At 36.5% G+C, this 27920-nt stretch overlaps 1 protein-coding gene across 3 annotated transcripts; it reads right to left on the reverse strand.

Annotated features, from left to right (window-relative positions):
• Positions 1 to 576: 576 nt before the first annotated feature.
• On the reverse strand, positions 577 to 24497 carry LOC121317250 (aftiphilin-like). Of its 3 annotated transcripts, XR_005950493.1 has the most exons (11): positions 24294 to 24497; positions 18798 to 20661; positions 12218 to 12369; positions 11138 to 11264; positions 10767 to 10823; positions 9193 to 9315; positions 8707 to 8767; positions 7071 to 7157; positions 4146 to 4269; positions 2107 to 2642; positions 577 to 1380 (listed from the first exon to the last, which is right to left on the reverse strand). XR_005950493.1 is itself a non-coding variant. In XM_041252968.1 (10 exons), exons 2-10 carry the CDS (start codon positions 20637 to 20639, stop codon positions 2498 to 2500), a joined length of 2718 nt encoding a protein of 905 aa, XP_041108902.1. In that variant the 5' UTR covers positions 20640 to 20661; positions 24294 to 24497; the 3' UTR covers positions 577 to 2497. The 3 variants fall into 3 exon arrangements, 2 of the variants coding, with proteins under 2 accessions (XP_041108902.1, XP_041108903.1); XM_041252968.1 differs by having other exon boundaries at positions 577 to 2642; XM_041252969.1 differs by lacking the exon at positions 7071 to 7157 and having other exon boundaries at positions 577 to 2642.
• Between the last annotated feature and the right edge of the window lie 3423 nt (positions 24498 to 27920).

Below are 27920 nucleotides of genomic sequence, written 5' to 3' on the forward strand. Positions count from 1 at the left end.
AATTTGGATTCATATGTTGTTTTTTTCTGACTTTATGTGAACGAAAAAAACGTTTTCTCATTGGAAATAGGTAGATTTCAAAATATCACTGTCCTGGTCACAAAAGCAAAGTTTGTGGGGAATAATAGCCATTTTCTATACTTTTGAGGCATAAGCAAATAGGAAATAACACTTACTACCCAGGAACAAAAATTGTGTTACATAGTGTAATCACAATCGCATGGTAAGAAAGGGAGAGCTTATTACTATTAAGAAGTACATGGAGGTTTAATTGTGCCTTTTTCACTTCTTTATTTCTGTTCAAACAACAACATGAAATATTGATAGTGTGTAGCATTCCAAGTTTCTCTGCTGTGGCAATCCAACCTCCAGACTTACATTAATCAAACATAAAGATACAGTTTGGAAAAGTTTCAGTGCAGTATTGTGGAATGGGCAGTGCAAAAACAACCTGGTTAGTAATTACTGATATAATCCTACAATGGACAAATAAACTCTTACCATATTCTCTTATTCCAGATGACACTTTCCATTAGAAACCAAAGGCAAAAGAGATTCAGAAATCTATGTATACAAACATCCGCCCATTGCAAAATTTCTCACCCTTTGTATTTGATAATATACTGCTGACCCCATTATAAAACAAGAAAATTTGCAGATTTTTGAATACACTGTATTAAGCGCACACACAGTTTAAAATAATACATTATAGTGACACAATAGTCTTGGAAAAGTGCTGCACCACTGACATTGACAGTAACTCAAGAGATCAGTTTCTGCATTAATAATTTAAACATGGTTGTCCGTAGTAGTTTAGCTTACACTGCTTTTAAACTAACAATCTTTTTTTTAGATCAGTTGATGGAGAGAAAACACAGGCTTGAAATCCAAATCCTTACATATTTTTTGCATTAACATAATTCAGCACAATTGGGAGTCAAGAGAGACCCCGGAATGAATAGCAGGTCATTCATGTAACCTTTCATTGCCACTGAAAGTCACAAGCACCGAAAAAAACACCATGACCAGGGGTTCCTAGGGGACGGCGCCCAATTAGCCAAGCGCCACCCAGGTAGGGTGGGCTTAGGTTGGCAGGGGAATCCACGGTTCACCGTGCACCTGTGGCCGATATTGCACCTGCTGTTCTGCAGTGGAGTCATCAGATCTGTGTATTCCTCCAGCACTGTAGGTCTAGTGGCCTCACTGTTAATCCACAGTGTGAAAAATGACAGATTGGCAGGAGCATGTTTTGGAGGACACATGTTCCAGCCTCCGTTTCCCAAGTCACCAGGGGGTTGCAGCATTGAACCAGGATACAAATACCAATTGGGCAATTCCAAATTGGGGAGAAAACCGGGGTAAAAAGAACATTGGCAATGACTAAATGGAAAAAAAGCAAAAAAAAAACACCATCATGACTTCTATTTTCAGACAGTTAAAATGTAAACAGGGAAAATAAGTCTACACAAACCAGGAGGTTTCTCTTAAATAATTTAATTTTTTGTGTACACTAAAAGTAAATTTACACTAAAGTCGCAAAAGAACCTGGGCATGCATATTAACCTTTTGACAGGCTCTTCAGTGTATTGTTTTTCCATAGGAATTTTCACCTACATTTACAGTCCATAGTTTTACTGCACACAGTTTAAAACCACAGCGAACTATGATTACATCCATCTCATCTTTACAATGTGCAAAATCCTCATTAAAATAAGTACAGTGGTAAAAGAAAACAGAAAAAAACACCTGTAACATATCAGCTTTTAACTCAAGACTTCAAAGCTATTATTGGTCCCTCATTCCGTTATTGATTCAATTTGATTATCATTAGAAACGACCCACATTTGATTATTTTGTAAGCGTTTCTATATCAGTGGTTTAAACCATAAAATAAAAAGGAAGCTTAAAAGTAGTTAGTAATTTTAAGGTTAGAAAAGGCAGCCACTGCCATATATAATACTATTTTAAACAAAAACAAACAAAACAAAAGAAGAAATAAAAACACCAAAAAAAGACAAAAAAGAATGTGTAGGTTTTGAAGATTAAAAAATAAAATCGACATAAAACAGAAGCTAACAACAATTAACACAACAGGAAAACATTCACCTGGATATAGCAGGCAGTGAGGTTTTCTAGTTCTGTTTTCTTTTTTGTTTGTTTGTTTTATTCTCATGCCTTCCATGAAGGACTCCACCAGTGTTATCTCAAAGAGACAGAAATGTTTACATCCCAGCATGGCAGAAAGAACCAAATGAATAGTAATTATCAAAAAAATATTCACAATGATTATTTACAGATTGATTCTTTGAATATAAACAGAACTTTTAAGACTTCAGGTATATAAATAAATATACATTTTCGTTTTGTATTTATACCTTTCCAGAGCAGCTGAGTAACAACTCATCTGAACTTGTACGTTTCAATTTAAGGAAGCCAGTAATTTGGGATTTAATTAAAATTATATTTTTTAAAAAAGTCAAGATTGCTGCTGGTGGGGTTAGTCTGCGTGTTCTTGTGAACATGTCAGAGGTGTCAATGTGGTTGGAAACATCAGCACCTTGGCTTGCATAAAGAACAGGTCAGGGAGGCTGGCGATCACCTTCGCAGCCTCTTCACTAAGGTTCTCGTCCGTTTTAGGTTTCCTGTTGGTGAAGAAAGAAGGAACAGTTTGCTTTAAAGTATGCCATACGTAGTTTAAAGACACAGTGAACACTAAAAGGGCTGTGCAGTATTACATTTTTACTGTGGATAAACTCCACCCACCACTACTCTGCTGGTTAAACAGACTTTGTCCCATATCTCAGCTGCAAGTTGGATAAAATGAGATATGTTGTAAAGTAAAGCAATCCTGTTCAGTTATTGATAAATACTGTATATATCAATATTGAAAGAAAAAAAGTAAGTTAACATACACCCTCTGTCACAACTATAAATCCTAATTTAGAGAACATGGTAACATGAAAAAGTAGATCACCATGTTCTACATCCTATTAAAGCTGAAAATAGACAGGTTCCATTTAGTCTATAGTATATTCCCCCGATTCAGAATGCCCTAACCAAGCTTTATCACAATCATATAACCAGTTCTATATTACAATTATATACTGTACGAAAACATCAACTGTTTAATAACTAGAAAAATAACCTTTGTTATGTACATACACAATCAAGGTTTCATTCTAATGTCAACAGTAATGGTGTCATCAGCTCCATCTAGTGGTATTAAACTACAGCACTATTGAAGTCTTATCATTGAGATTTACTAATGTTACTGTAGTACCGAACTTGAGATATTACTCATTTGTCTAATACAGTTGAAGCCACTTTATCGAGATGCCTCGAGAGATGTAAAATTATCTCAAATAAGCGGCTCTCCCAATTAAACGTGAGGCATTTGAAAAGACCTTACACAAGACAAGTATTTTCTACTGTTTTGTTTATTTCTAAATGAAAATAAAAATAATGAAACCACATCACATTATGAATAAATGTTAAATACATCATTTTTTTTATTCCTAAACAAAATGAAATCTTTTTTTAAAAAAATTTGGAATTAAATGAAAAAGAATGAAATCACATCTTATTACAACTCACAAGGCGAGACACCTGCGATTTTGACACGCCAACTTTCTTTGCCACAGCAGCCTGAGAAGCCACAGGAGACTCCAGCTCTTAAGAGTTCAACGTGGTTTAAGCAATTTACACAAGTCACAGCGTAATCACGAGATCACTGCACTGTGCTATGCGAACCTGCCTTGCTCTGAAAAGCAATCTATGTTCATTAGAACATACTGTATCCCAATTAAACAACATAAACAGCAGTGGGAAGAACCATGTCCCATTTAAGCAGAAATCCTGATTCAGTATCCTTATTAAATGCCATCGACTGTACTACTATATATTTTAGGACCAAGTGTAAAATTGTACTCAAGTTATAACACTGTCAGTGGTAACACATAAAGGACGAATGATATGGTGATGATTATATGGAAACATACCCTTCAAATTAAATCAAAGATACTGGCGAGTCTTAAAGCGTTGTTTAGGTTACTGACCACAGATCTCTAGTCTACAGAATGATGCAATAATTGCACACTAGGCATTCTGCTGCAGTGCAGTTATCCCCCCCAGACAACAATCTGTACCTTGCAGAAGTGCTTGTCTTCTCTACTGTAGACATGAGTCTTGCAAATGCATCAGCCACATGGCTGGATGTGCTGGAGCTTTCCGGTTTAGAGGTTGTTAATTCATACAGCTCAGGATCCACACCTTAACAATAGGATAGAGCGAGTCATGAAATATTACAAACCCAGAAAAAGCAGAGAAAGGGTCAGTGGAAGAAATAGCACTGCAAACTAATAAACTGCTAAGGTTTCTGTAAACATCTGAACAATGTTTATGGGATTTGTTTGGGGATATACTTAGGCGTTGAAGTAGCTTCAAATGACATTTTTATCAGGTTTTTTTTTTTTTTTTTTTTTTTTTTTTTTTTACTGCTCCATTACCTTTTTAAGATGTTTGCAGTCATTCTTTGGGGTTCTTATTGCAGCGACTCATAATATTGTGTTTTTCTTTGTATTCGATGTAAAAGTGCCTCGACAACGACTTAAGGAGCTGCTTTTCACTTCTAGTTGCCTGCCATAGACGTATGCAATGCAGGCTGGATCAGATGAAATGCCTTTATGTTAGTAAACGCCCACACCAGCAGTGTTTTGAAACTTTCCAAATGTTTCCAAAGTGGCAGATCGCTCTTACCTCTATAAAGACACTTTGGCTAATCTAGCATTGGTTATATATATCTAGAATAAATAGATGTAAAGAGCAGCTCCAGAAGTCAGGTGACATGTTGCAATTAGAGCAACTCAGAATAATTACAATCATCATACAAAGCGAAGGGGATCGTAAAAAAAAAAAAAAAAAAAAAAAAAAAGTTAGAAAATGAAATTTGAAGCCACTTATTCTTCCAACAATTAGTGATTTAAGGCAAACAGTTACAAGAATCACCATAGTTGAATCAACCATTGTAAGTGGACTTTGGACATAGCAACCTGTTTCATCAATGGCATCACATCGCATGCAATTAAAACTGATTTCTGCTGATAGTTCAGAAAAATATATGTATAGTTAACCTCAATGAACAGTTAAGCTCAATGTTACAATGTTGTGTATTTATAATATGAATGCTGCTTAGTAACTAATAAGAATGAAAATTTAAGATGTACTTACATATATAGTGAGGTTTTCCACAGTGGATTTGGAGGTGAAATGGGCAAACATTTTTCATACCTCCACAAAATATGAAAGACCCATTTGCTCCGGTACATAAACATTTTACAAAATCATCCATAAAATATGAAGGCTGCTAATTTGCAAGATGAAAATCAAGGCAATGCACAATAAAATTGCTGCTGTAAATTTTGAATGGTTTCATTTATATAAAAGAGGTCTGCTCTTAAGTGTGTGTAGGCTTTTCTAGTGGATTGTAACAAACTTACCCTTAATTAAACAAACAGAGAAATCAAAACAGATAACCCCAGTAAATAATGCAGTATATATTCTTCACACCAGTGTGAGGTACTCATTTGTTAAGATTCAGTTCTGGAAAGCCCAATTAATTTCTCAACAGGTCAGTTTTAATATTTGCACAACTTAAACATGACAGATGTTTACAGAACAATGCGCAAGCAGTTCTAGGCAATTACAAAAAGGTACTAAACTGTTGAGTTCTACATTTCAACCACCATAACCCATAAAAAGTTAAAAAATAGATGTATGATGTATTTTGTACACCTGCGTTACTGAAATACATGTTGGAAAAGACATCTAAAATGCATCAGAATGCATAATAAGGGGAAATAAAACATGTATGTTTTTGTTCAAGCCTCACATATGGATATAACACGTAATACAATAGGTCAATATCTTGTTTGGAAATTTTACCTGGGGAATTTAGGGACTACCTAGCTACCGCTACTCATATAACACATCACATAATATGTATAGTTTTTTTTTTGAGCTTTGAAATGATAAACAATCGCTGCAAGGTTTTTACTACTAAAAAGCAACTTCTCAATTTAGGAAACTGGAAACCATCCTGAACCAAGATGAAAGGTTGGATGTGTTTTTCTGACAATGAAATAAGAGTTATTGCGAAAGTTAACAATACAGTTAACAAACTGTGGCTGATGTTAGTGAATAATGAACACAGTTTCACAAGTGTTTAAAAAACATTTTGACCCCTTCCCCCTATTTTGCCAGTTTTAGAAGATATTTTTTAAAAAGTGAATGGTGAACTTCAAGAATCTTAATAGGGTCTATGTGGGGAAACAATTGCATTCTAATCTAAAGAACCAAGCCACTTGTTAGAGAATAACTGAAGCACACTGCACAAGAACATACAAGAAATGACTGAAAAAGAACATGGCTTATCTAAAAAAAACTGGTCTCTTAAAAAAAAAAAAAAAAAAAAAAAAAACTCCAGGGGTTTGTTTAAACCAAGTCATAAAAATACATGATTGTAAAAGAGATAATAACCACAGGCACTTTGTGAATACAGTCTTATGGGGAGTAGTGAAAAGCTATTTATTTACAGCACTTACAGTGTTATAGGTTTTCTGGGATGCAACATCTTGTGGTTATATCCCAATTTACTGAGATTTGGGAACTGATGACCTATAAATTAAATTAACTGGTGGGCATTACATGTTGGTCAGCGCAGTGCCTCCTAACAAAATGGAAAGGTGTATTCCCCTTAATAAGCCATCAACCACCCCCCACATTCCCTTATAGGTATCCCATCCACGTAATAAACAGGCCAAGCCATGCTTGGCTTAACAGAATCCAATATGACATTCTTATTTAAAATTCATATTTAAGGTTGGGCCGAAACAAAGAGAAAAAAAAAAAGACTTTTCACAGTGTCAAAAGCATAAAGTACATCTAAAAATGCTTCTAATAGCTGTTTTTGGAGTCTTTATTACTTTTTTTTTTTTAGGTAAGCCATGTGAACGATAATGTGTTAGTAGTTTGTTAGCAGTTGAGAAAGTCTGTGGTTAAAACACTCTGCTGACCTGGGATACTGGTGGTGGTGCTGCTAGAACTAGTGTCATCCACGGGCCCAAAGAAATCAAGGTTCAGAAGAGTGGAACCCCCGCTAGCTTGAAATTCAGTGACCATGTAGGTAGGCAGCCATACAGAAGATACGCCACGGGAAGGAGGTTATGTGTAAAAAGTGGTAAGACACATACTTGAACATGCAGGTTACCATTAGTAGAGCATCTGCAATTTATAAAACCTACATCGAGATCAAAGCTCAAGTTATAAGCAAGCGACCTTTGTTAATGTACAAAGCTGGGATTCGACACTTATCATTAACTTTTGTTTTAGAAGAAAGTATATTTATTGCAATCAGGCATATAGTATTTCCATGAAAGGATATGATAGTTGTCTCATTAAAGGGAAACTTTAAAATGTAAAACAAAAAAAAAAAAAAAAAAAAAAAAAAAAAGTACCTATACTGAAATATTCTAAAGGCATACAACATTATTCAAAGCTTTAAACACTTTTTGTTTTTGCACGTATGCAACAATTTAATATTCATTAACTACGGTTTCCCTTTAATCTCAAAAGAAGAAAATCAGAGGTACAGTTAAAAAGCAGCATGTTAAAAGAAAAACACAAAAAACTGACTCAAGTAGGGCACAAGACAACAGCAAAAAGTGCATCCAGGCTTTCGTTCTTGATTTAGATCACCTTATATTTTTTGAGGAAACTGAAAACAATTATATAGACCACATGTTTTACTATACAACTATGCCTCCCTCTAGGACTTCTACAAGTATCTCTATCCTGTAAAGTTCCAATTAACCAAATAAATTCAGTGAGATATAGAACAGCTCAAATTGGTGCTCAAATGAGGAAGCAGACTCTTGTTAAGAACAAATAAGTAAACTATCCTTAACAAATACTGAAAGTAAATGTAAGCTGAATAGGAAAAAAGTGCTTTTGAAACGAGTCTTTCTAAAATATTATAAAGGTATACCAGACGATAAAAAGAAAAAAAATAAACTAGTCTTACTGTTCACTGATCTGAAACCACAGTTGCATGCATCGGTGTATATAAACACACTGTTTTTATTCCAGGAAATATTCAGGTAATACCAGGGGCAGGAGCATAATTTTCCAGAGCTTAGCAAATAGTAACATTATAATACATCAAAGATTTCTAAGTACATGCAAAGCTTGGGGTTTATTTTTTATTTGAATATGTTTTTTTTTTTTTCAAATGTAACGGCTGAGGCGAGTTGTTTTGTCAGTCTTTTCCACTGTTGTCAATCACTTAGAATTCATAGTTTTGATCACAACCGTGAAATGAGAATTATTAGTATTATTTAGTCTGTAGTAAAGAGTTTGAATTCCAATTCACAGAGCGGTCCTCATGATTTACCACTAGATCACACTTAACCAGAATAAACATATAATAACGTTTGTACTAGTTCAGTCAACGCTAGTATTGCACAGTTGCTCCACTTATAATATGGTTTTGTTAAAATATGACATCAGGCTTATAAGGTGTGAGAGGCATATTCACCCAAGAAAGAAAGCCTGCATTTCCACAGTAAAAGAATATGAAAATGAAAAGTCAGCAGAGAAAAGTCTGTTTCTTAACTCTAGCTCTGGTGCTAGAGCCTCTATGGAGAGACGTACCATCTAGAGGGTTAGTAAGGCCACTGCTACTCCAGTCAAACTGGACAGGCGGGAGGTTTTCCTGAAAGGAAGATCAACAGTGTTACAATTCATTTTTTTTTAAGCTGGGGGATAATTTTATAACAGTATGACTCAACCTCTGTAAGTGCACTTTTAGTAGAATTAGCAGTTTAGCCATGAACTTTGCATGAAAAAGACCTTGTAATGACTTGGGCCATCTGATGAATAACAGATGATACTACACCAAGAGAAGGATATGAATTACACACTGGAACCAGAATTGTTTCAGTTAAAAAATGATCTATCCAGCCAACTTTTTACAGAAATACACGGTAATCACGCAGCAATTTTGGGTGCTATTTCTGCCCTCTGAGGGCTAAGCTGAGACCACCAAACTCATCTGACTCGGCGACAAAAGGCTACTGCATCCACCCACTGTGCCACCTAGCCCCTTGTGTTCCATCAGATATCTGGTGTGTTCTTTACCTGGATCTGATCTTGCGTACAAGTGCTCATTTCTGGGGTCACAGGAGGGGTTTGTGCAATTGAAGCTATCTTCTCTGCAGCCGATACTGGTTTCACAGGTTCTTTGGTGGGCTCTAGCATACCCTGAAAACCATGAGAGAAAAAGTGAAAGTTGCAATAGATTTTCTTTTGTTTGTTTTGTTTTTTTGAGCCCTGGAACAGGCATTGCCATTCTAACTGTGTTGCTTACATCAGTGCAGCAATGCATACACTGTATAAGTAACTAATAGTAATACCAAGCCATTCAAAGTAATTAGTGCCTCAATCAAGCAGATTTCGACATGTCTGATCTGAAATGGCTCTGGGCATCACAATATTGAAGAAGTGCATTAGGTTTCCAAAGCCATTGATTTGACAGCAATTTGTACAGCTGGAAGCTTAATGCAATTGTGCTGCACTGTATGCAACACTAAGATGTTTTGTTTACTGGTTATTAAATGGTGCACTGTTTAGTTTATTGTTTTGTTTTGTTTGCTTTTTTAATTGATGAAGCAGCACTGTTTAATACTTTTTTTAAAATTTGAATTAATACAATGAATTTGTAAAAAAAACTAATGCAGCTCGAACTATTGTCCAAGTTTGGTTTTGGAAAGAAATCTTCAGTAAAGAAAAGATGATATGTTCTTGAACTTGTTTGGGTACTTGATAAGCTAAAATAAAATACTGGTAGTTTAATACAGATGTGATGTGAGATGCATAACTTGATTTTATTTTACGCTCAGTTAATTATTACTTTTTAAATTTTGAAAAACAAAGTTTTTAGCAGTTTAAAAACAAAATACAACACTGTACAAGTATTAATGGAATAAAATGTTGCAAACAACAAGGGTTATTTCAAAACTAAACCCGTGTATCTTTCTTTATTTATCGGTGTTGAACGTGTAGGAAAAAAATTAACCGTAAAAAAAGTATTTAACACGGAACAGGTGTTTTTCTAAAACTGAAGTCTGAAAAAGGGGGAACGGCTTTTATGCCAGTGTGACCTATAAAACGATTTTTATGGTACATCACTATCGCTCAGAAACAGACACTGATCATTGTTTGTTGCAGTCTCGTCCTTATATTTGCTTGTGGTAGCATTGAATAGCCGGCTAGCTGACTAGATGAATAGTAAAGTTATTGTTGAACTATGTAGAGTAATTGAGAAGTATACGGTTCTGGATGGACTCGAGCGCAGTTGCATATAAGATTGCAAGCAGTTTTAAAATATAGTGGTACGAAACAATATATGACCAAAGAGAGTATAAAACCATTATCAAACACATGATTTATGTATTTCTTGTGGCAACTAGTTGACTTGTATAGCTATTTTTACCTTAACTATTTGACTCAGATTAGTAGTTGTTCTACTACTTTCACTGAAAACAAAAGTAGGCCAATCAAGACATCTAACTGGGTATCTTGTGCTTAACACCCCCATGCTGAAACTAAACAGCATCCACTTTAACACTAAATGCACAAATTAAGTGATTAATATAAATTTACAAGCACAGATTGCGAAGACACAGAAGTGAAAAGAAAATTGGATGACTCACCAGACTAGCTGCGTACATGGGTACAATAACAGGCTGCTTCTTCTGGCCTGTGAACAGCTGCAGAAAAAAATAATAATAATAAAAAAAAATTAAAACAGAACTGGCAAAATAAGCTACAGACTATATTTGAAAAACAGATCTTTCATCATACCATTTAAAAATGAACTTAAAAGAAAGTATACTGTATTTTTCAAGCTAGCCAACAGCAGACTGGTAGGTACCCTCCCCAGCAAAAGCTTAATGGCCACAATAAATAAAATAAAAAAATCCAGTTATATCAGCAAAAGGACACAATAAATGTACTATTTATACAGCAATGCATATTACTAAACTTAAAGAAAGAAATGGGGGTATAAATGCACATGACTTACAATGTTCCTGGTATCGATCCCCAATGAGCAGAGCAGCATTTTGTTGCTGTGGGAGCCACCCCACTGGTATCTCAGACCATAGGCATCCTGGATATCTTGCAGCTCCGGCCACACTTCTAGCAGCTCCCTGCACAGCCAATCACAGAACACATCATCAAAACAGAAGGGCACGTGGTCAGGCAAGCAAAACCACAACCCCCAGTGACAGAGCTACACAAAGCAGCACTATCAGGCTTTAGAATATCCAATCCCTGCTGCGGTGGGGATTAAAAACAACAACAGTGGTTTACTCCAGGAGATTTAGACTCTCTTTGCAACCTTCATTACTGGTAATCATTCTACTTTTAAGATGACAGAATGTGTCATTAGTTCAAAGGCATGCTAGCACACTGATCATCGAGATCCAGACTGACACATTTCTGTAAGTGTGAGGAGCCTGGCTGTTTCTGTGGGTTTTCATTTAAGGGCTCACTATCAGGAACGGGTTAATGTACTGGGCAGAGTTTAACAAGTTTCTGTAATAAGAAATACTGAAAACTCTCTCTCTCTCTCTCTCTCTCTCTCTCTCTCTCTCTCTCTCTCTCTCTCTCTCTCTATATATATATATATATATATATATATATATTAAGTTTTCTGTATAGGTGGTGTACTGTAGGAAGTAAAATATTTAATACACTTACATACATGCAGGTAAAGTTCCATTATTCTTTGTAATCTTAATGGATGATGATTACAACAACATATTTATACATCTTGTAGTCCACTATTACAAATAGTAATACAAGTCTTATTTATGAGACATTGCTTGTGTTTACAATATGCACATTTGTACATGGCTATCCCTCGATTACAACCACCAGATAGACTTGTGCAAAAGAGTGTGTGTAATAGAGGGAAATCTTGCAGAAAGTGTCTTAATTGAGAGCTGGTCACAGTAGTAATCTTTACTTCAGACTGCATGTTAATACAGAATACCTCAATACTGAAACTCAACTTACATGTATGGAGATTATTATGAATATTTATTTAGAATACTCTATAATGATTGTGCAAATCAAAGTGGTATGAGGGTATCCTTACCCATGCTGTGCCAAGGCTTGTGCTTTTTTCAACCGATGCGCTTGTGGCTCCAGAAATACCTTTAGGGATGGGATCTCTTCATCTGCACTGGGGACTGGGGCTGAAGGAAAACAGGCTTGGAACACCAGTTCCAGGCCACTCACCAAAGATGCCTAAACAAAACACACAGGCTTATTGTTTCTTTACTTCCTCCTAAGCTGTATTTGTTGAATATGCTTTTGAATCATGTGAGGCAGCTGGCTGCCTGCCACTGCATTGAACTCAGGCATCTGAGCAGCTTACAATGTTACAGCTGTTGATTTTAACAGATGTAAAGCGCTGCAAGGAAATAAATTGAAAAAAAAAAACTGCAAAAAACTTTAAAGAGGGACAGTGTACGACAGACAGCTTAAACTAATCTGCTGTTTAAATGCACTTTGAAAATCTTTTGGAAACAACTTGAGTCTAGTTAACCCATTAAATACCAAATACTTTTTCTTTGAAAAAAAAATCAAAACACAAGCTGAATTTATGTCATTTGATATATTACATTTGGACTTAACTTTGCAGTTAACAAAATAAGAGTAAGTTGTTACAACAATATAGTTAAAGCGAACATTAAAATAACAAGTAGATGCCAGTTAAAAATGCTTCAGAAATTATGAAGTAGCCTGTCCTCAGATTATGCTAATGGCACCGAATAGGTTAATAAAGCTGCAGCTTGAAGAAAACAATTAGGCCTGAAGTCAGTACTGTCATTTTCTAAGGGTGCAACATTGGTTAACTAAATGTGAATTATAGTAGCTTGAAATGCTCCCAGGGCAGTCATAAATGAGTGTTTTCCAAGAACAAATATCTAACCGCAACAAAAAAAAAAAAAAATGTAACCAGCCAGCCATAAGTAAAAAGGCCGATTCAACTCCAGGTTGAAATGACCTACAACTAGAAGACACGGCAAATCACACCAATATAACGCTCACAAATTCTCATGCTCATATATTTATAATTATAAATTAGTTGGTGGGTTTTGGGGTGTTTTCACAGAACGGTTTGCTTTAAAAATGTGTAACTTTGTTGTTTCTCTCACCATTATGAAGCCGTATGCACATTTTCAAATAAATTGAGTTTCATACTAAACAAACATCCAAAGAAGAAAACAGCATGTGGTCATATTCATATATATATATATATATTCATTATATATATAGCCCTCCAGACAGAATGTCTTTACGAAACCAATGATGTGTAGTGTAGTGACTACACATTTACACAGTAAAGTGATCAACTGCCTTAAAGGATTGGCTAGAAAAACAGTTTTGAGCTCATTTCTTCAGCATCAGAAAATATAAGAAACGACCATGGTTTACAATTGCTAATTATAGCTTCATTAAAGGCTGGTAGCTTGGAAAGAAAGAAATTAAACAATAATGAAATATGCAATTAGCTTGCTTACTTCGGGAAAGCTCTGCTTGAGCGCAGTATCTTAGGTCTTAGTTTTTCAGCAGAGAATGCAGTGCTTTGCCATTGTTCCCATCTTATTTGCTTTCTTATTCTCTACTTGTTTACAACTGACATTATGATATCTAACGGTACTGACTCGTACATGATCACGCGAATTACAGCATAATTTTATGAATACTATCATACCATCCTCATACAGATAATCAGATTTCTTTTAGCTATGTCTTACTGAAACACTGCTTTTTTTCTTCGTTGGTGTAACTGCCATGTTGAGTTTCAGCAGAGAGACATGGAGTGAAGTCACATGATGAATAAACTAAAAAAAAAATAATAATAATAATAATGGTATTCTTCATTTACTTAATTGTGTATTTATCGACTAATGTGCCGATTACATTTTTACCAGTTTAAGATGATTTCTGAAATGGTCATTTTTTTAAATGGAAATAAAAGAAAAACTTTCAAAGTGTGAGTATTGTGATTTTTATTTATGTTTACCGGGATATTTATACTTCTAAATAATGCAGGAAGATTGTGCGTCACCGATTATAGTATTCAATTACACGACGAGTTAAAAACTGTAAAGTTCATCTCTCTATAGAGGCAGAATCGGCAGACGTCTTCTTCACCCACCCTGTACCAGTAGATTCGCTGGTGCCTAAGCGAGCTCTGCACTTATGTGACGTGCATTTTTAAAGAGGGAAATCAGAGAATCAGCTGCAAGACAGCTGCCTTGTAAGAATGGTCTCAAAATAATAGGTTTACCCCGAGTGGCTGGAGTCTCGATTGAGGTTGATATTTATGATAACTTGTGAAAGTTAGTAAACCGAGTGCGAAGGTTGTTGCCAGTTACTGCGAAAAATGCGTGCATTTTAGCCTTAGGGGGAACGGTGGTCTTACTAGTATTGGTTGCTGAGACATGGACTGGAATAGAAGCAAGAGGTACACTGCAGAGCGATACTGTAACTGATAATCTGGAAAAGTTGCAGTCAATGCTACAGAGACTGAAATCCCTATTGATTTGATTGAGTATACTGTTCGTCAGGGCAGAGAAAAACATGGATTTGGTCGTTTAGAGTAGTATGTTAGTAAAATATAAATAAAACGCCAAGCACAAATAGCACAGTGCAGGTACAGTACAGTGAAAGAGCTGGTCACCTTGACCGATATCCAGAGCACCAAAATCAGACACGGGACTCGCAACATATAGGCTTCAATAGCTCAATCAAGAAGTAATTTAAAACAAAGTTTCTTAAAATTATTTGTGCAAGCAGTTCTGCAGATATTGCATAGCCTTCATTAGTGAAACTAATCACAAGCCAGAATGCTTGCAAAACTAGGTCATTATAAACTGTATTCTAAGGACTTCACACTCCAGCTTGCAACAAGACTGAGTGAATCTCATGATAGCTTAAAAAAATTAATTGAGTTAATCCTGTAGGAACTTGATACTATTTCTGGAACTTAGTTTTCTGATATTTCCATTTGTGTACACTTGCAGGTATTGGGAGAGGCACTGTGCAGCTTGAAGGATAGTAATAATAATAATAATAATATTTTATATAGCACTTTTCATAGTAGACCACCATCACAAAGCGCTTTACAAGATACAAGACTAGGTGTGTGTGAACTATGCATCAGCTGCAGAGTCACTTACAACAAAGTCTCACCCGAAAGACGGAGCACAAGGAGGTTAAGTGACTTGCTCAGGGTCAGTGGCTGAGCTGGGATTTGAACCTGGGAACAGGGTTACAAGCCAGTTTCTTTAACCACTGGACCACACTGCCTCCAATGGATTTTGCTTGTATTTTTTTCTCTTCCATTAAAACCAATGAAAGTGATGATACAAGCAGTTTAAAAGTTGCAGGCTCAACAGCCCTGGAGACTGAACCTCTCTATTTACCCAAGCTTCTAGCAGACAGGGCCTGCCACCTTTTTGACTATCTTCAGTGCTGTTAGTGTCTATTTTCATGCAAAACACGGTCCCTCTGACAGAAAGAACCAATTAGTGTCAACAATATAAATAACATTTTAAACATTTGCCCTTTTCTGGGGCGACATCTAAATAGCTTTTTTTCTAATCCGCTTTAAACATGGACTAGCTTATTTCATTAGTATTATTATTATTATTATTATTATTTTTTTTTTTAAAGGCCACTTTGAATGCAGGTGGCACATGTGTGCAAGTTCCGAGATACTGGCAGCATAGCAAAAAACGATGGTTGCATACGGTAAGTGTTTGACCTACACCTGCACCTGGACCCTTAGTGGTTTGCTAAAACGTTTAGGTTAGCATATTCACACAGCAACCTTGCAGTATGCACCCTGAGTAAACAGCCTCTTCATATGTATCACAATCTGCTATGGAAGACTGTTTTCATCAGAACATTAATTTAAGAATTATTATTATTATTGATTCTGTATGTTAAATAAACAATTTAGGCCCATGTTCTATAATTAAATACACTATACAGAAATCTGCTTTTTCATATGAACGTCTGTATTCAGACGCTATTACATAATACTGTACAAAAAAAACAATTCAACTAAACATCACTTTACAACACAATCAATCCTGCACAATCAATCTCCGATTTACTTACAACTGCACTATTGCCATTGACTCACTACATCAACTAAACAAAACCCTAGTGTGAAACATATCACGTACAATATCATGTATTGTGATATTATTATGTTTCACCACTAGGGGGCACCAACTGCAAACTTCAGATAATATTGGCCAAACACCTGACAAAATGTACCTTTAGATGTCAAGCATTTTTCATCCAGGACTAATTTATCTCTTTACAGTGATGAAAATTCATACTTTGTACAGTACCTCCTCTTCCCTTGGTGTATTTTTATCTTTTTTTTTAATGTGCCTGATATCAAGGTGCAAGTGATATCTTGGAAGCAAAAAGGACTACAGAAAAACAATGACTGACTTGTGAGAATGCTGCTGTATTTTTATGTATTAAACGTGTTTTAAATGCCTTTGTTATTACAACTTGAATCTGTTACTACTGTAGAAGCTAGAGCTGGGACACAGTCAAACAAATACTGCTTGAAATGTATTCAGAAGTAAAAAGACAATAAGATTACATGCAAAGAAATACAAATTAAATAAACAAATAAACATCAGAAATGAGTAACACAGACATAGTTTCTCTCCCAATAAATTTATTTACCGTAATATGATACTAATTTGACATTTTTCATCTTGTTTAAAATGAAGGAAATTGTAATATTCAACTGGATTTCAAAAGATATAAAATGAAAAACATACATGTGTCCCTAAAGCATGATTCACACCTGACTAAAAATCAGGCATCCTCAGACTTGGTAAAATCAAAATGGAATGCGATGCTGTGGCCAGAGAAGCCGCTTTTGTGCATTATTTATAAACAGTGAACCGGGTGTAAATAACTAATTTCGTTGTGCCTTCTATACAGATCTTCAAAATGCACCGTTCAAAGTCACCAATTATGTTTTGAATTTACACCCCATCCCCAGTTTGGTTACGCCCCACCGTTGCGCTTTACTGAGCTGTAGAATCTCAGTAAAGATCGTACCGATTTTAACATTCTTATTATGGTGTATTGTGAAGGCTGGTATTGCTTTGAGGCGAATACAATGGAAATGCTTCTATCAATTCTAAGATAACATTGACATGGTTGATTCACACAGGAGTAAAAAGACACGGGACGTCTGAGAAATAAACTAAAAAAAATGTAAAAAAGCAACAGACTGTACCCTTATAATTTGTTGCACGGTAATACCATGGTTTGCTATGATTTTATTCCTCTATGAGCTTTACAATGGTGAACACTTAGAAGGTTTAATAATAGAGAAAGTGAAAAAATGGAGAATGAACAACATATAAAGCAAGCTTGCAGAAGTAAAAAAAAAGGTTGCTGTTTATTAATTATAGAAACTCCAGGTACGCTTTATCAAACCAACCCTGCAGAGATGTGTGTGCAAATTAGGAATAATCCATTGAAAATAAATACCACTGATGAGTACATTTCAGATAACCCTACCACTAAACAGCAAAGATTACAAACGCGCAGCAGACTGTGTCTGCTCATACCAGCTCATTTAGCTTTTTACACCCCGCCCAGTTCTCTGTTACCTCATCCATGATTCTAATCTCCCACAACTAATATTGAGCTTGTTAGACACAGTTGGTTTTATGCTTTCAGGGACCTTTACAGGCTACTGTAGATCTGTCTGCTGCAGTATACTGAAGGGCACTCATTACCAGGAAGAAGTCCTCTACTCTAAATACATTCTGCCACACATTCTAGCAGGGTGCGGTCTGTATGGGTAACCAGCGATGGAAACCAGGGACATTGAACTTCCAGATTGCTTAAATTAGGACATATATAGTAATAGAATAAAATTGATTAAAAAAAATATATAAAATATATATATATATATATATATATATATATATATATATATATTATTAACTTTGTCTGGCCAATAATGAGAACAGGCAGCAAATCCTGCACAACTAAGCACTACATTCTGAAAACAGCCATAGTAGTGTGTGCAGGCAGTCAGCTGGCTTGCACTACAACTACTGGAACTTGATACCAGAGACATTACACTGTCTGTTATTTTTTTTGTTTTTTTTTTTTTTGTTATGATCAATACTACAATTGATACTGCAGGTTTTGCATTTACTGACTTGTTCTGTAGCGTATTCAAGTATTTAATACATGGTCTTTACTTTTTTCTGTAACACCATCTTCCCTGTATGAAGTGTAAATCATACTGTACCAGATACTGCAGTACACACTCCGGCTTGTTAAACTGCGAGTCCCACAATCATGTTCAGTTTTATATACACTACACTAGAATTCCTATGTGCTTACTACTGTACATTTTTCAAAGACGCGGTGGTTTACATTACTATAGTAAAGAGAAAAAAAAAACTTCAACCTTCCTTGAAACCTGTTTGCAACTATGCCATTCTCTATGAATGTAATCTACCCCACTTGCTGTTTTTGATCAATAGTTATGCAACACCTGCAGCGCAAGTCAAGTTATTATACAGCTTATGTGATCTGTTTGCAGAACAGCAATTCTAGTTGAACCCATTACACATCTATCATAACAGGACAACACTAACCTGTTCCAGAGCAGGCTCTGTTTCCAGATTTGAGCTTATGTCTTCTGTACCCTGAAATGAAGCAAAGGCAGCAACTTCCTTCCTGCTGATCTGTGGGCTGCCTGCAGAGGATGCAGTGACCACAGTGTTGGTCTGCCAAACATCTCCTTCAATGGAGGCTGCAGTCTGTTCCTCCCCAAAAGCAGCCCAAGATGTGCTTTTGCTCTGCTCCCCAAAAGCGTTCCATTCAGTATCTTGGCTCCCTGTAGCTAAGCTGAAGTCTGCAAAACTGTCGCTGCTGGGGAAGTCAGCAAACTCACTTTCTTTTGGTTCTGGGGTAGAATCAAAATCACCAAAGCCTTCTTCGCGGTCGTCTTTCAATTCCTTCCTTGGTGGAAGATCAGCAAACTCATTTTCACTTTTAGAGTCAACAGGCTTATCCAGTGATACAGTCTCTACTTTGGGCTGGTTAAAATCAGCAAAACCCTGCTTGCTGGAATCCCTAACCTCACCAAAATCCCCAAAGTCTTCATCAGAGCTCAGTTCTTCAAACTTGGCAAAATGCTCTTCTGGTTCCTCTGGATTGAAGCTCGAGGACGGCACATCCTTGGACGTAAGCCAAGATGGCGTGATACTGGTTGTGCTGAAGTCTCCAAAGCCATCTTGGTCATCTGGAGAGTTTGCTTGACAGAAAGAAGCAAAGTCTTCACTCATTGAAACACTGGTGCTAGGGGGTGCAGAGTCTCCCAACTCCCCCTTCTCCCCCACCTCATTGTCCACAGGCTGGTGCTGCTCGGATTCTTTACTGCCCTCCATAGAGGGTAAAACACTGACTTTGCAAACACCTGATTCTAGAGCTCCTGTTTCTTCTTGGCCAATCTGTGCTACAGGCTGACATGTAACTTCTTTGTCCGGATGTACAGTTGCAGCTTCTTTTTGCTGCATTCCACAAGTAACTGGTTTAGATTCCACCACTGTTTCCAAGTGCCCCTCCCCATTGCCAATGCCATCGACAACTAGATCTGACCCAGTGCTGTTAGTGTCTCTAAAGCCTTCAATTTCCAAGCTTACCTCAGCAAGCTCTTCCTCTGGAATGTTCAGTTCATTAACACTGTTTGTCACAAAGCTGTCTGGACAAGTCAGTGTTTTTCCTTCACTTAGGTCCTCTGTGTGTTTCATTGCCTGAATGCAATTATCATAAGCGTCAGCTTTTGGGAAAGCTGAGAAGTCCGCAAATTCATTTGAGGGGATAGAAGCGGAATCTAAACTTAGCTCCTTGCTGATCTCTTTCTGTCCCTTTGAGTTAATTACGTTGGCCTGCTTCCCTGGTATATCAAATGCTGCAAACCCATTTGTTAGAACCTTCGCATCTGGAACTACGGTGCCATTGCAGCTCTGAGTTTGGTGTGGCTTGATTTTCACATCAGTTCTACTGCTGACTGGTGCCATGGACAAATTTGAACTAGTGGCCGATTCAGTCTCGTCCACTGGCCTTTTAACTCCCTCCTTGTCATCAGGGCCATCAATACTGAAGGAGGCAGGTTTAGAGGTTGGAGAGATTTCATTGATGGTGCGGGTTTCTACAAACTGTTTAGAAATCTCTGCAATCAAGCCCCGGTCTTTTCTGACGGTAAGTGAGTCAAAATCTTCAAAGCTGTCAACTTTGTCAGGCATGAAATGGTTCTGTGGCACAAAGTCCTCTCTCTCTGTGCTGAAGCCAGTTATGTCAAACTCTCTCAAGCTGACACTGGAGGTGATCCCTGAGAAGCCCCCAAACTCTCCAAATTCATTGTCTTCCTCTTCAGCCCCATCATCCAGAGGGGGTGGGGAAGACGAGTACATCCGGATCACCTCTGGCTCCATGGTCCTGTGGTCCAAGTCACGCCTAGGTAGCAAAAAATCACACGATTAATATCTAGGTTTGGAATGCTCATAGTAACAGTTGTTTAAAAGTAAAAAACTTAATAAAAACAAATGTCAGTAATATAGCACCCCTGTGGAATAACTTCCTGTGTTGATACATGTAAAAATGTATGTTACAATTAAAAAAACAAACAGACAGACACTTATTCACTCCCATATATCCCCAGACTAACGCTCTACATAACTTATCCCTAAAAAAACATTAATCTTTGCATTTCTCTCAGAAAGCATAATGTAGGCCTATTTCAAATTATGACATTTAAATTCACCCCATTTCAACAAAGGCAATGTTATATTGTGCAGACCAAGTGAAAACAATGAGCTTTTATAAAAAGGGGGGCTTATTCTTTAAATAAAATGCCACCCCCAAGTTAACTATTGTATAAGCTTACTAGCAGCCATTATAATAATAATACATTACTGACAGTGTTTTTTTATACAGCAAAGCCTACTGGGTGCAGCTACTTGAGCAAATAAGTGTTCCTAATAATATGGCCAATCCCTGGAGAAAATCCATTCTGGTTTACCACAAGCATTCCATTTTTTTTAACAACAGTTAGTTAAATTGCATTTTTTGACCAATGGCTTTCAAATGTAAAAATCCACAATGACTTCCCACGTCCATTTTCTGATATAGGATGTCCCAAAAAGTATTGCACAGTTGTTCACTTGCAACATTTATTGAACTAAAGTTATTAACTTTAATTACCATTACAATTCCATATACTGAGAAATAACTAGGACTTCTACTGTAAATACCAAAAAAAAAAAAGTCTTTTCCTTCTTTTTTTTTTTTTTTTTTTTCAGTCAGTAAATCACCAAAAATAATGCTTGCTAAATTTGCCACACTGGGTGTAAATGTCTTCTAGTCCCAATAATTGGGAATCATGAGGCTTCTTATAAAGACCTTCGCATTTTTCAAAATCAACTCTTGAGTTTATGTGATTTAGTGTACAGTCAACTTAATCAAACAAGAATAGTTTATTTCATGTTTTAAAATGTTTCTATATTCTATATGCAGTGGTTAAACAGTAATTTAACTGCAGCCACATCAGCAGCACCTCTGCACAATCCAGTCCGAATCAGTCATTTCCTTTTTTTGCATTGCAAAGCGATGGCAGATTTTTACAAGAATAAAAATAAAGGCACTTGCCTTTAGATTGTTGCTTTGACTACAACCACTCCAGCTGGGCAGCCTGTTTAACTGGAATATAACACCCACCATGTCAGGTGCAAAGCAGGTTTGTTCCTGGGAGTGGCTTCATGCTGCCCCAATCTCTCTATAGTTGAGACTTGCCTGCTTAATGAAACAGCCACATCTCTGAAGATGCACTACTGTCAAACAAACTGCATACAAATGAACTGCAGAATGTATTTAAATAAATAATTAAACAGCAAGTACCTTCAGTCTCTACAAGATTCTGAGAACCTCCAAAAAATGTGTGGAAAGTTTTTTTTTTTTTTTTTTTTTGTTAAATCTAGCTTTATTTTTGCTCATAGATGCAACTAAACAGATTATCATCAATAAATGCATTTGCCACAATTGTGTTTCTGACAGTCTTCTAAAGCTAAAAATTTTAAGGACCACTGTGCCCAATGTTGTTCCTCTCTTTTCCTGTATATAACCCACTGTCTTGGATTCGTCCATGAAGAGTCTGGGTTCCACATAATGTAACTGGGCAAGGATAATACAGTACATACATGCACTCCACTATAATTAGGGCTGTACTTTCTTCATGGTAAAATTGGGCTTATTTCAAGGCATTTCACTGTCTAAAAATAGGTATTTCAAGATATTTCACAATTACACATAAGTTATTAAAGTAGTAACAAATAGTGTTACACCACACCTAGTCATTCTGCATATTTACCCATCCCAACAGTGTTGTAAACTGAGCAAGGGTAATTTCAAGACTCTCTCTGTCAGCTTTGAACATCAAACTTCATCACTCCTGATGGAAAACATAAAAGTGACTTCAAAGCACAGCAATTTGTTTTAATTAGGAAGGGTTTTGTTTTACTTTAGTTTGTTTTAAAGTTGTTTTTTTTGTTTTTTTTTTAATCTTCTATGTTGTTAAAGAACATAGTATTAAAGTTAGACCTTATTTTGCAGCCAGGAGCTGGAGAACTCTCAAACAACAAGAGACAACTTCTTCACAGCATATTACTAACTAAAAAGATATCTGTGGATCTATTGTGAACTTAAGGTATGTTGAGGTATTCCTGCTATGTGCAGTGTGTACATGCATTCCCACATAAGACTGCTTTACAAACATTTAATACATGTGCTGTATTTAGTGGCAACACCTTTAGCCAACACAAAGCCATGAAGATCATGAACTCATAGTACAGTCTGGTACTGCCCAGAGGAAGATATGTCCATGCCTGACAGAGAACATAATCAAAAGTGAAATAAAAATAATAATAATAATCACCTCTACATGAAATATAGGCAATGTCATTGGAGATCGAGTGTAAATCAACACTTCCCAGGCAACCATGACGTACAAATGCTTAGTGGAACAGGTGAACACACTGGTTAACAGTTAGTGTTACTGTATATTGCCTTCACTATTTGTACCACTTCCCTTCAAGAATCAGAACACATTGAAAAAAAAAAAAAGAAAATATTACAGCTCATGGTGCACAGACTAAATGTGCTTAAGATACAAGGCACTAATGCTGTAGGAGAGTCGAAAGTCCTGACACCATTAACTTAGATGGTTAAACTGCTTGAGAGAAATCGCTCACAAAAATGCATGAATGACATAATTCACTGTGCACATAAAAACAGTAAATACTACTACTGTATCTGGAAAGTGATATAGCATTAACTTTCCTCTAACGTGTTATTAATTCATACTTAAGATACATATATTTATATTTCCGCTTTAAACAAAAAAAAAACATGCATATGAAGTTATGTTTATATTTTTTCCATGGAACACGTTTAAAAACATGTTGATTCTGACTATACTGTAGGTCGGTGGGTGGTATAAATTAAAATGCCTTTTTTGGAAAGCACCGATAGCGGGTTTTGAATTAGATGGCGTGGGTGTCTTGTTGTCGAAACGTACCAGGGTGAGGCTGAAATGGATATAGCCAGCTAGTATATTCTGTGCCTGAAACAGCTTGCACCTTTGACAGCTGTCACGTACCTGTGTTGTACGTTAGCCAGCATACAATCGTTTTCATTGTAAACGTAAAATGACTGTCTTACTATAAATACACATTCCCCAACAATTCGACATCAAAGGGCTTTTTAAAAGTGTCACTTATGTTAATTAACCACGCTAATAAATAAACAACAAAAGCGGAAGCTTCTGTCTCAGTATTGCAGCGAGTGACTCAGTTACAGGCCCTAACCTAGACCTTGTGATGCACAGGAAAATAACAATGACTTAAAATGCACCAGACCCCCTTTTCATGTACACACTTCTTATTCAAAACAGAAGGTTTTCATTTTTAACGAGATCTGCGGGTCAGTTTTCCATCCCTCTGTAATGCCCCTGTGTGCTTGCACAGTTTTACTCGAGCAGTACAGTAACACCCCTCCATATCCTGGTTTGCTGTCAATACACACAAATAGCGTACCTTTAAACTTAGGCCGGGAATTGTCATGGTTCAGATGCTGCAGGTCCTTTCCATGGACTCATCTCCAAACAGAAACTAGAATTCGTGATTTCTGCGCTTGCAGTTCTTGTAAAAGAAGGTTAACAGACGGCTACAGTCGCAGTTTTGCTAACCCTTCAGGTCCCCTTTCTCTGGTACAGTCTATAATACCCAGCATGCAATAGGAGCGTGTAGCCGCTACTAAACGAAAAGCAGTCGAGGTAGCCTGTTTGGTTTGTCTCACTTCCGTGAGCTGGGCATTGTGCTGTGGTTTAATGTGGGTATATTTTTTTTCACAACGTTTAATAGTAATTTTTCATACATGATATTGTACATTATTGTTTTAAGATGGTTGCAATTTCATGCACTTTCTGTGGATTATTTCACATTCTTCTATGTAGGATTCCTGCAGGACCTAAACAGTGAATTAACATGATTGGGAATTCCCTGCACAGGATTCTTGCATGCGACCTGCTCGGGTAGTTCGTGAAAACTGGAACCTGCTACAGTGACCTCACTTAGTTTAAAAAAAACAAACAAACAAACAAACAAACAAAAACGTATATATCAGTTATATGCAACGCATATCGCCACCCCTGCACATACAAAAATCGAGTTGCCCTGTCCGTGACATTAAAAAACGGATAAAAATATTACAAATCGGCAGTCATACTGCCGGATTCTGATACTCCCAGAAAGTTGTGCTAAATAATGTCTTTTATGTCACTTGAAAATGATTGCCTCCATGTCTCTATTTAACTTTTGACCAACTGGGGGTTACATTTTCATCATAACCAGATAAACAGTTCTCACACAATAAAAATGTAACTGTGACATACACACAATGTGCATTTTTTAGAGGCTGATTTTGGTGATTGTTGTCAAGCAAAAATGCTCTGCCCTATCCTCGAGTGGTCTAAAATTTCACCCCACACGAACTACTGTAATTGAATGCTCATGGGTTACAGGGTTGGGTTTAACAGAATGATAAAAAGTACATTTAATAAAACAAGTGAAAAGATAAATATTATTAAGAAATTGAGACTAGTTTCTTAAATATGTATCTTCCAAACTGAGGCATTAGATTATGTCATTAGCAAGTGCATTTAGTCTAAAAATGTCTGCCTTTCAAAATGCTGATGTTTCCTGTTGGTGCTGCTAAATGTTTTTCATATTCATTTATGTTTAATGTTCATTAAAAACAACCAACATGTGTTAAGTACTGATGGATTTCACATGTCTGTTTCAAAAAAGTATATAGTGTTTACTCCAGTTTCTTGAAAGGCAAACATTTCCAAAAACTGCCAGAACCCCATAGTACTTGTAGTGTTGACAGACGTTCGCGTTCCTGCTTACCTGGTTAAACTTGTCTTATCTATCTGTTTTATACACTCCATTGCTTTTGAAACCATCCAGATACATTAAGCCATGTATCTTATTGCCAGGACCCACTGGATTTGCATTTCATTCACACGATGGTCCAGAAAGAAAGCAGCAGAGCATGGTCACTCTTGGCTAACAATACAATAAGGTATGCCAGAAACACCCATCTGACTTCAGATGCAGTGAGAATGGGTATTAGTTTATGTAGCACTGCAATTTGGAGGTTACAATCTATATGCTGTTCAGTGTGATTTCTCTTGTGTTCAATTCCTGTCTGCCATTTTCTGTTTCATACATCCTGCTGAGTTTAAAACTCAGATATTTAAAGCACACCCATGTGTGTCCCTGCAGTAGTATTCTGGACTGGATTAAAGTTCAAAGGCCAGAGTGGAGGGTTTCACAATCCTGGTCCTGGGGACTCACTGCTGGTTTTCATTCCAACTGAGCTTTGAATTACTGAACTAGACCCTTAATTGAACTGATCATTTGCTTAATTAGACCTTTGTAATTGTTCTCAGCTCTTAAAGAGTTGCAGAGTTCAAGTTACTTATAAAATGTTATGGCGAACTTGAAATCTGCAAGTGTTTAAGCGCTGAAAACAAGTACAAATGTCTAATTAAGCAAATTATTAAGGGTTTAATTAAGTAATTGAGAACTCAGTTGGAATGAATAACAGCAGACACAGTAGGTACCCAGGACTAGGATTGGGAAATCCTGTCCTGCATGTAAGAAATACAAGTTAGAAATATCACATGTAATGCTTGTTGTATTTCTTAAGTTGGATGTGTTGCAGAAGGACATGTCAAATGGTGTACGAGCTATATCAAGAGACAAGCTGTTTGAGAGCCCTTTTGAGGCCACGGGTGCTTCTGACTTTTTAAAAAGTCAACCTTATGTTAATTAAGGACACAAGGTGCTCCCTGGAAGTTATTGTGTAGGACATCATATGGCAACTCTACCTACCAAACTTCAGTGCTTTGTGACTATCGGCTTGACTACAAACCATTGCTGTTTAGTCCTGTGGCAGGATGGAAGTCCTGCTATGGTGAACAGTGTGTGTGGGAATGTAAGGTTGGCAGGGATGGGGTTAAATCTGTTCCTGCCAGTAATCACTGGTGTGGCCATTCCCCAATTTGGTAATTGCTGTTAATTGGAGAGTGACCACATGTATAAAAGGATTTCTGGTTCCTTTTATATATGTGGCCACTCCCCAATTAGCACCAATTAAGAATTGCACAATTAACTTCCACCCTGCCACTTAGCTACAAAAAACTGCCCAGGACAAACATTCAAACATTCATTTCTACAACTACATTGTTTTACAATTGTTATTATTTTATTCATCTCTTAAAATGTGCATTTACACCTTTACATTTGCTTGAAAAAAGACATTATTGGTCAAATTATGACTTTAAATATTTACAAATCCAACATGAAACAAAGTCTTCATGGCTTAGGTTTCAACTTATGTCATACTATGTGTTTGTTGTAGTATGATACTGTACATGGAGGGTGAAGTGGGTAAACTCACCCCACATAGACCCCTGAAACACAGGATAACTTTAAGGACTTGGGTCAGACCTAATTCAAATATGGCACCAGTCACTGACATTTTGCTTATAGATACATTGATAAAATCAATTTAGCTCACAAAGTTATATCATGAAGAACATGATACAAAGAAAATCATGTTCTTAAAAATATGGCAAAATCACCCCAGTTGGCAATTCCACATTATCTTCCATCAAGGGAAAATGTCAAATTCTTGAATTTTGTTTGGCATTTCATAATACTCACCAACAAGTAACATTTAATCGATAGTTTGACATGCTACACACTGTTTAATCAATTAACTGATATAACTTTATACATGACAAGTAGGGCTGAACAAAAATAAGTCATATACATTTTCATTTTGTTTCTTAGAAGCTTTTAAAATCAATCCTGCTGAAATTGAAATCACAATTCTGTTTACCTATAGAAGACAGAAGACTGATTACAATATGCAACGTGCACTGAGTTGCTTAAGAATGTGACAAGAAAAAGGAAATTCCAGGGATTCTTTAAAAAGCTCTTCCCACAGGTCTAGCCATCGGCCAGTTTTTGGAATCTGGGTTTGTTTTCGACAAGCAACACAGAACCTTTCTCTGATGGGGGAAAGGACTATAGTTTCAACTAACATCATAATTATATATATATATATATGTATAATTTCTTTATTTCCCT

This window comes from Polyodon spathula, chromosome 6, assembly GCF_017654505.1.
Source record: "Polyodon spathula isolate WHYD16114869_AA chromosome 6, ASM1765450v1, whole genome shotgun sequence".
Taxonomy (NCBI): domain Eukaryota; kingdom Metazoa; phylum Chordata; class Actinopteri; order Acipenseriformes; family Polyodontidae; genus Polyodon; species Polyodon spathula.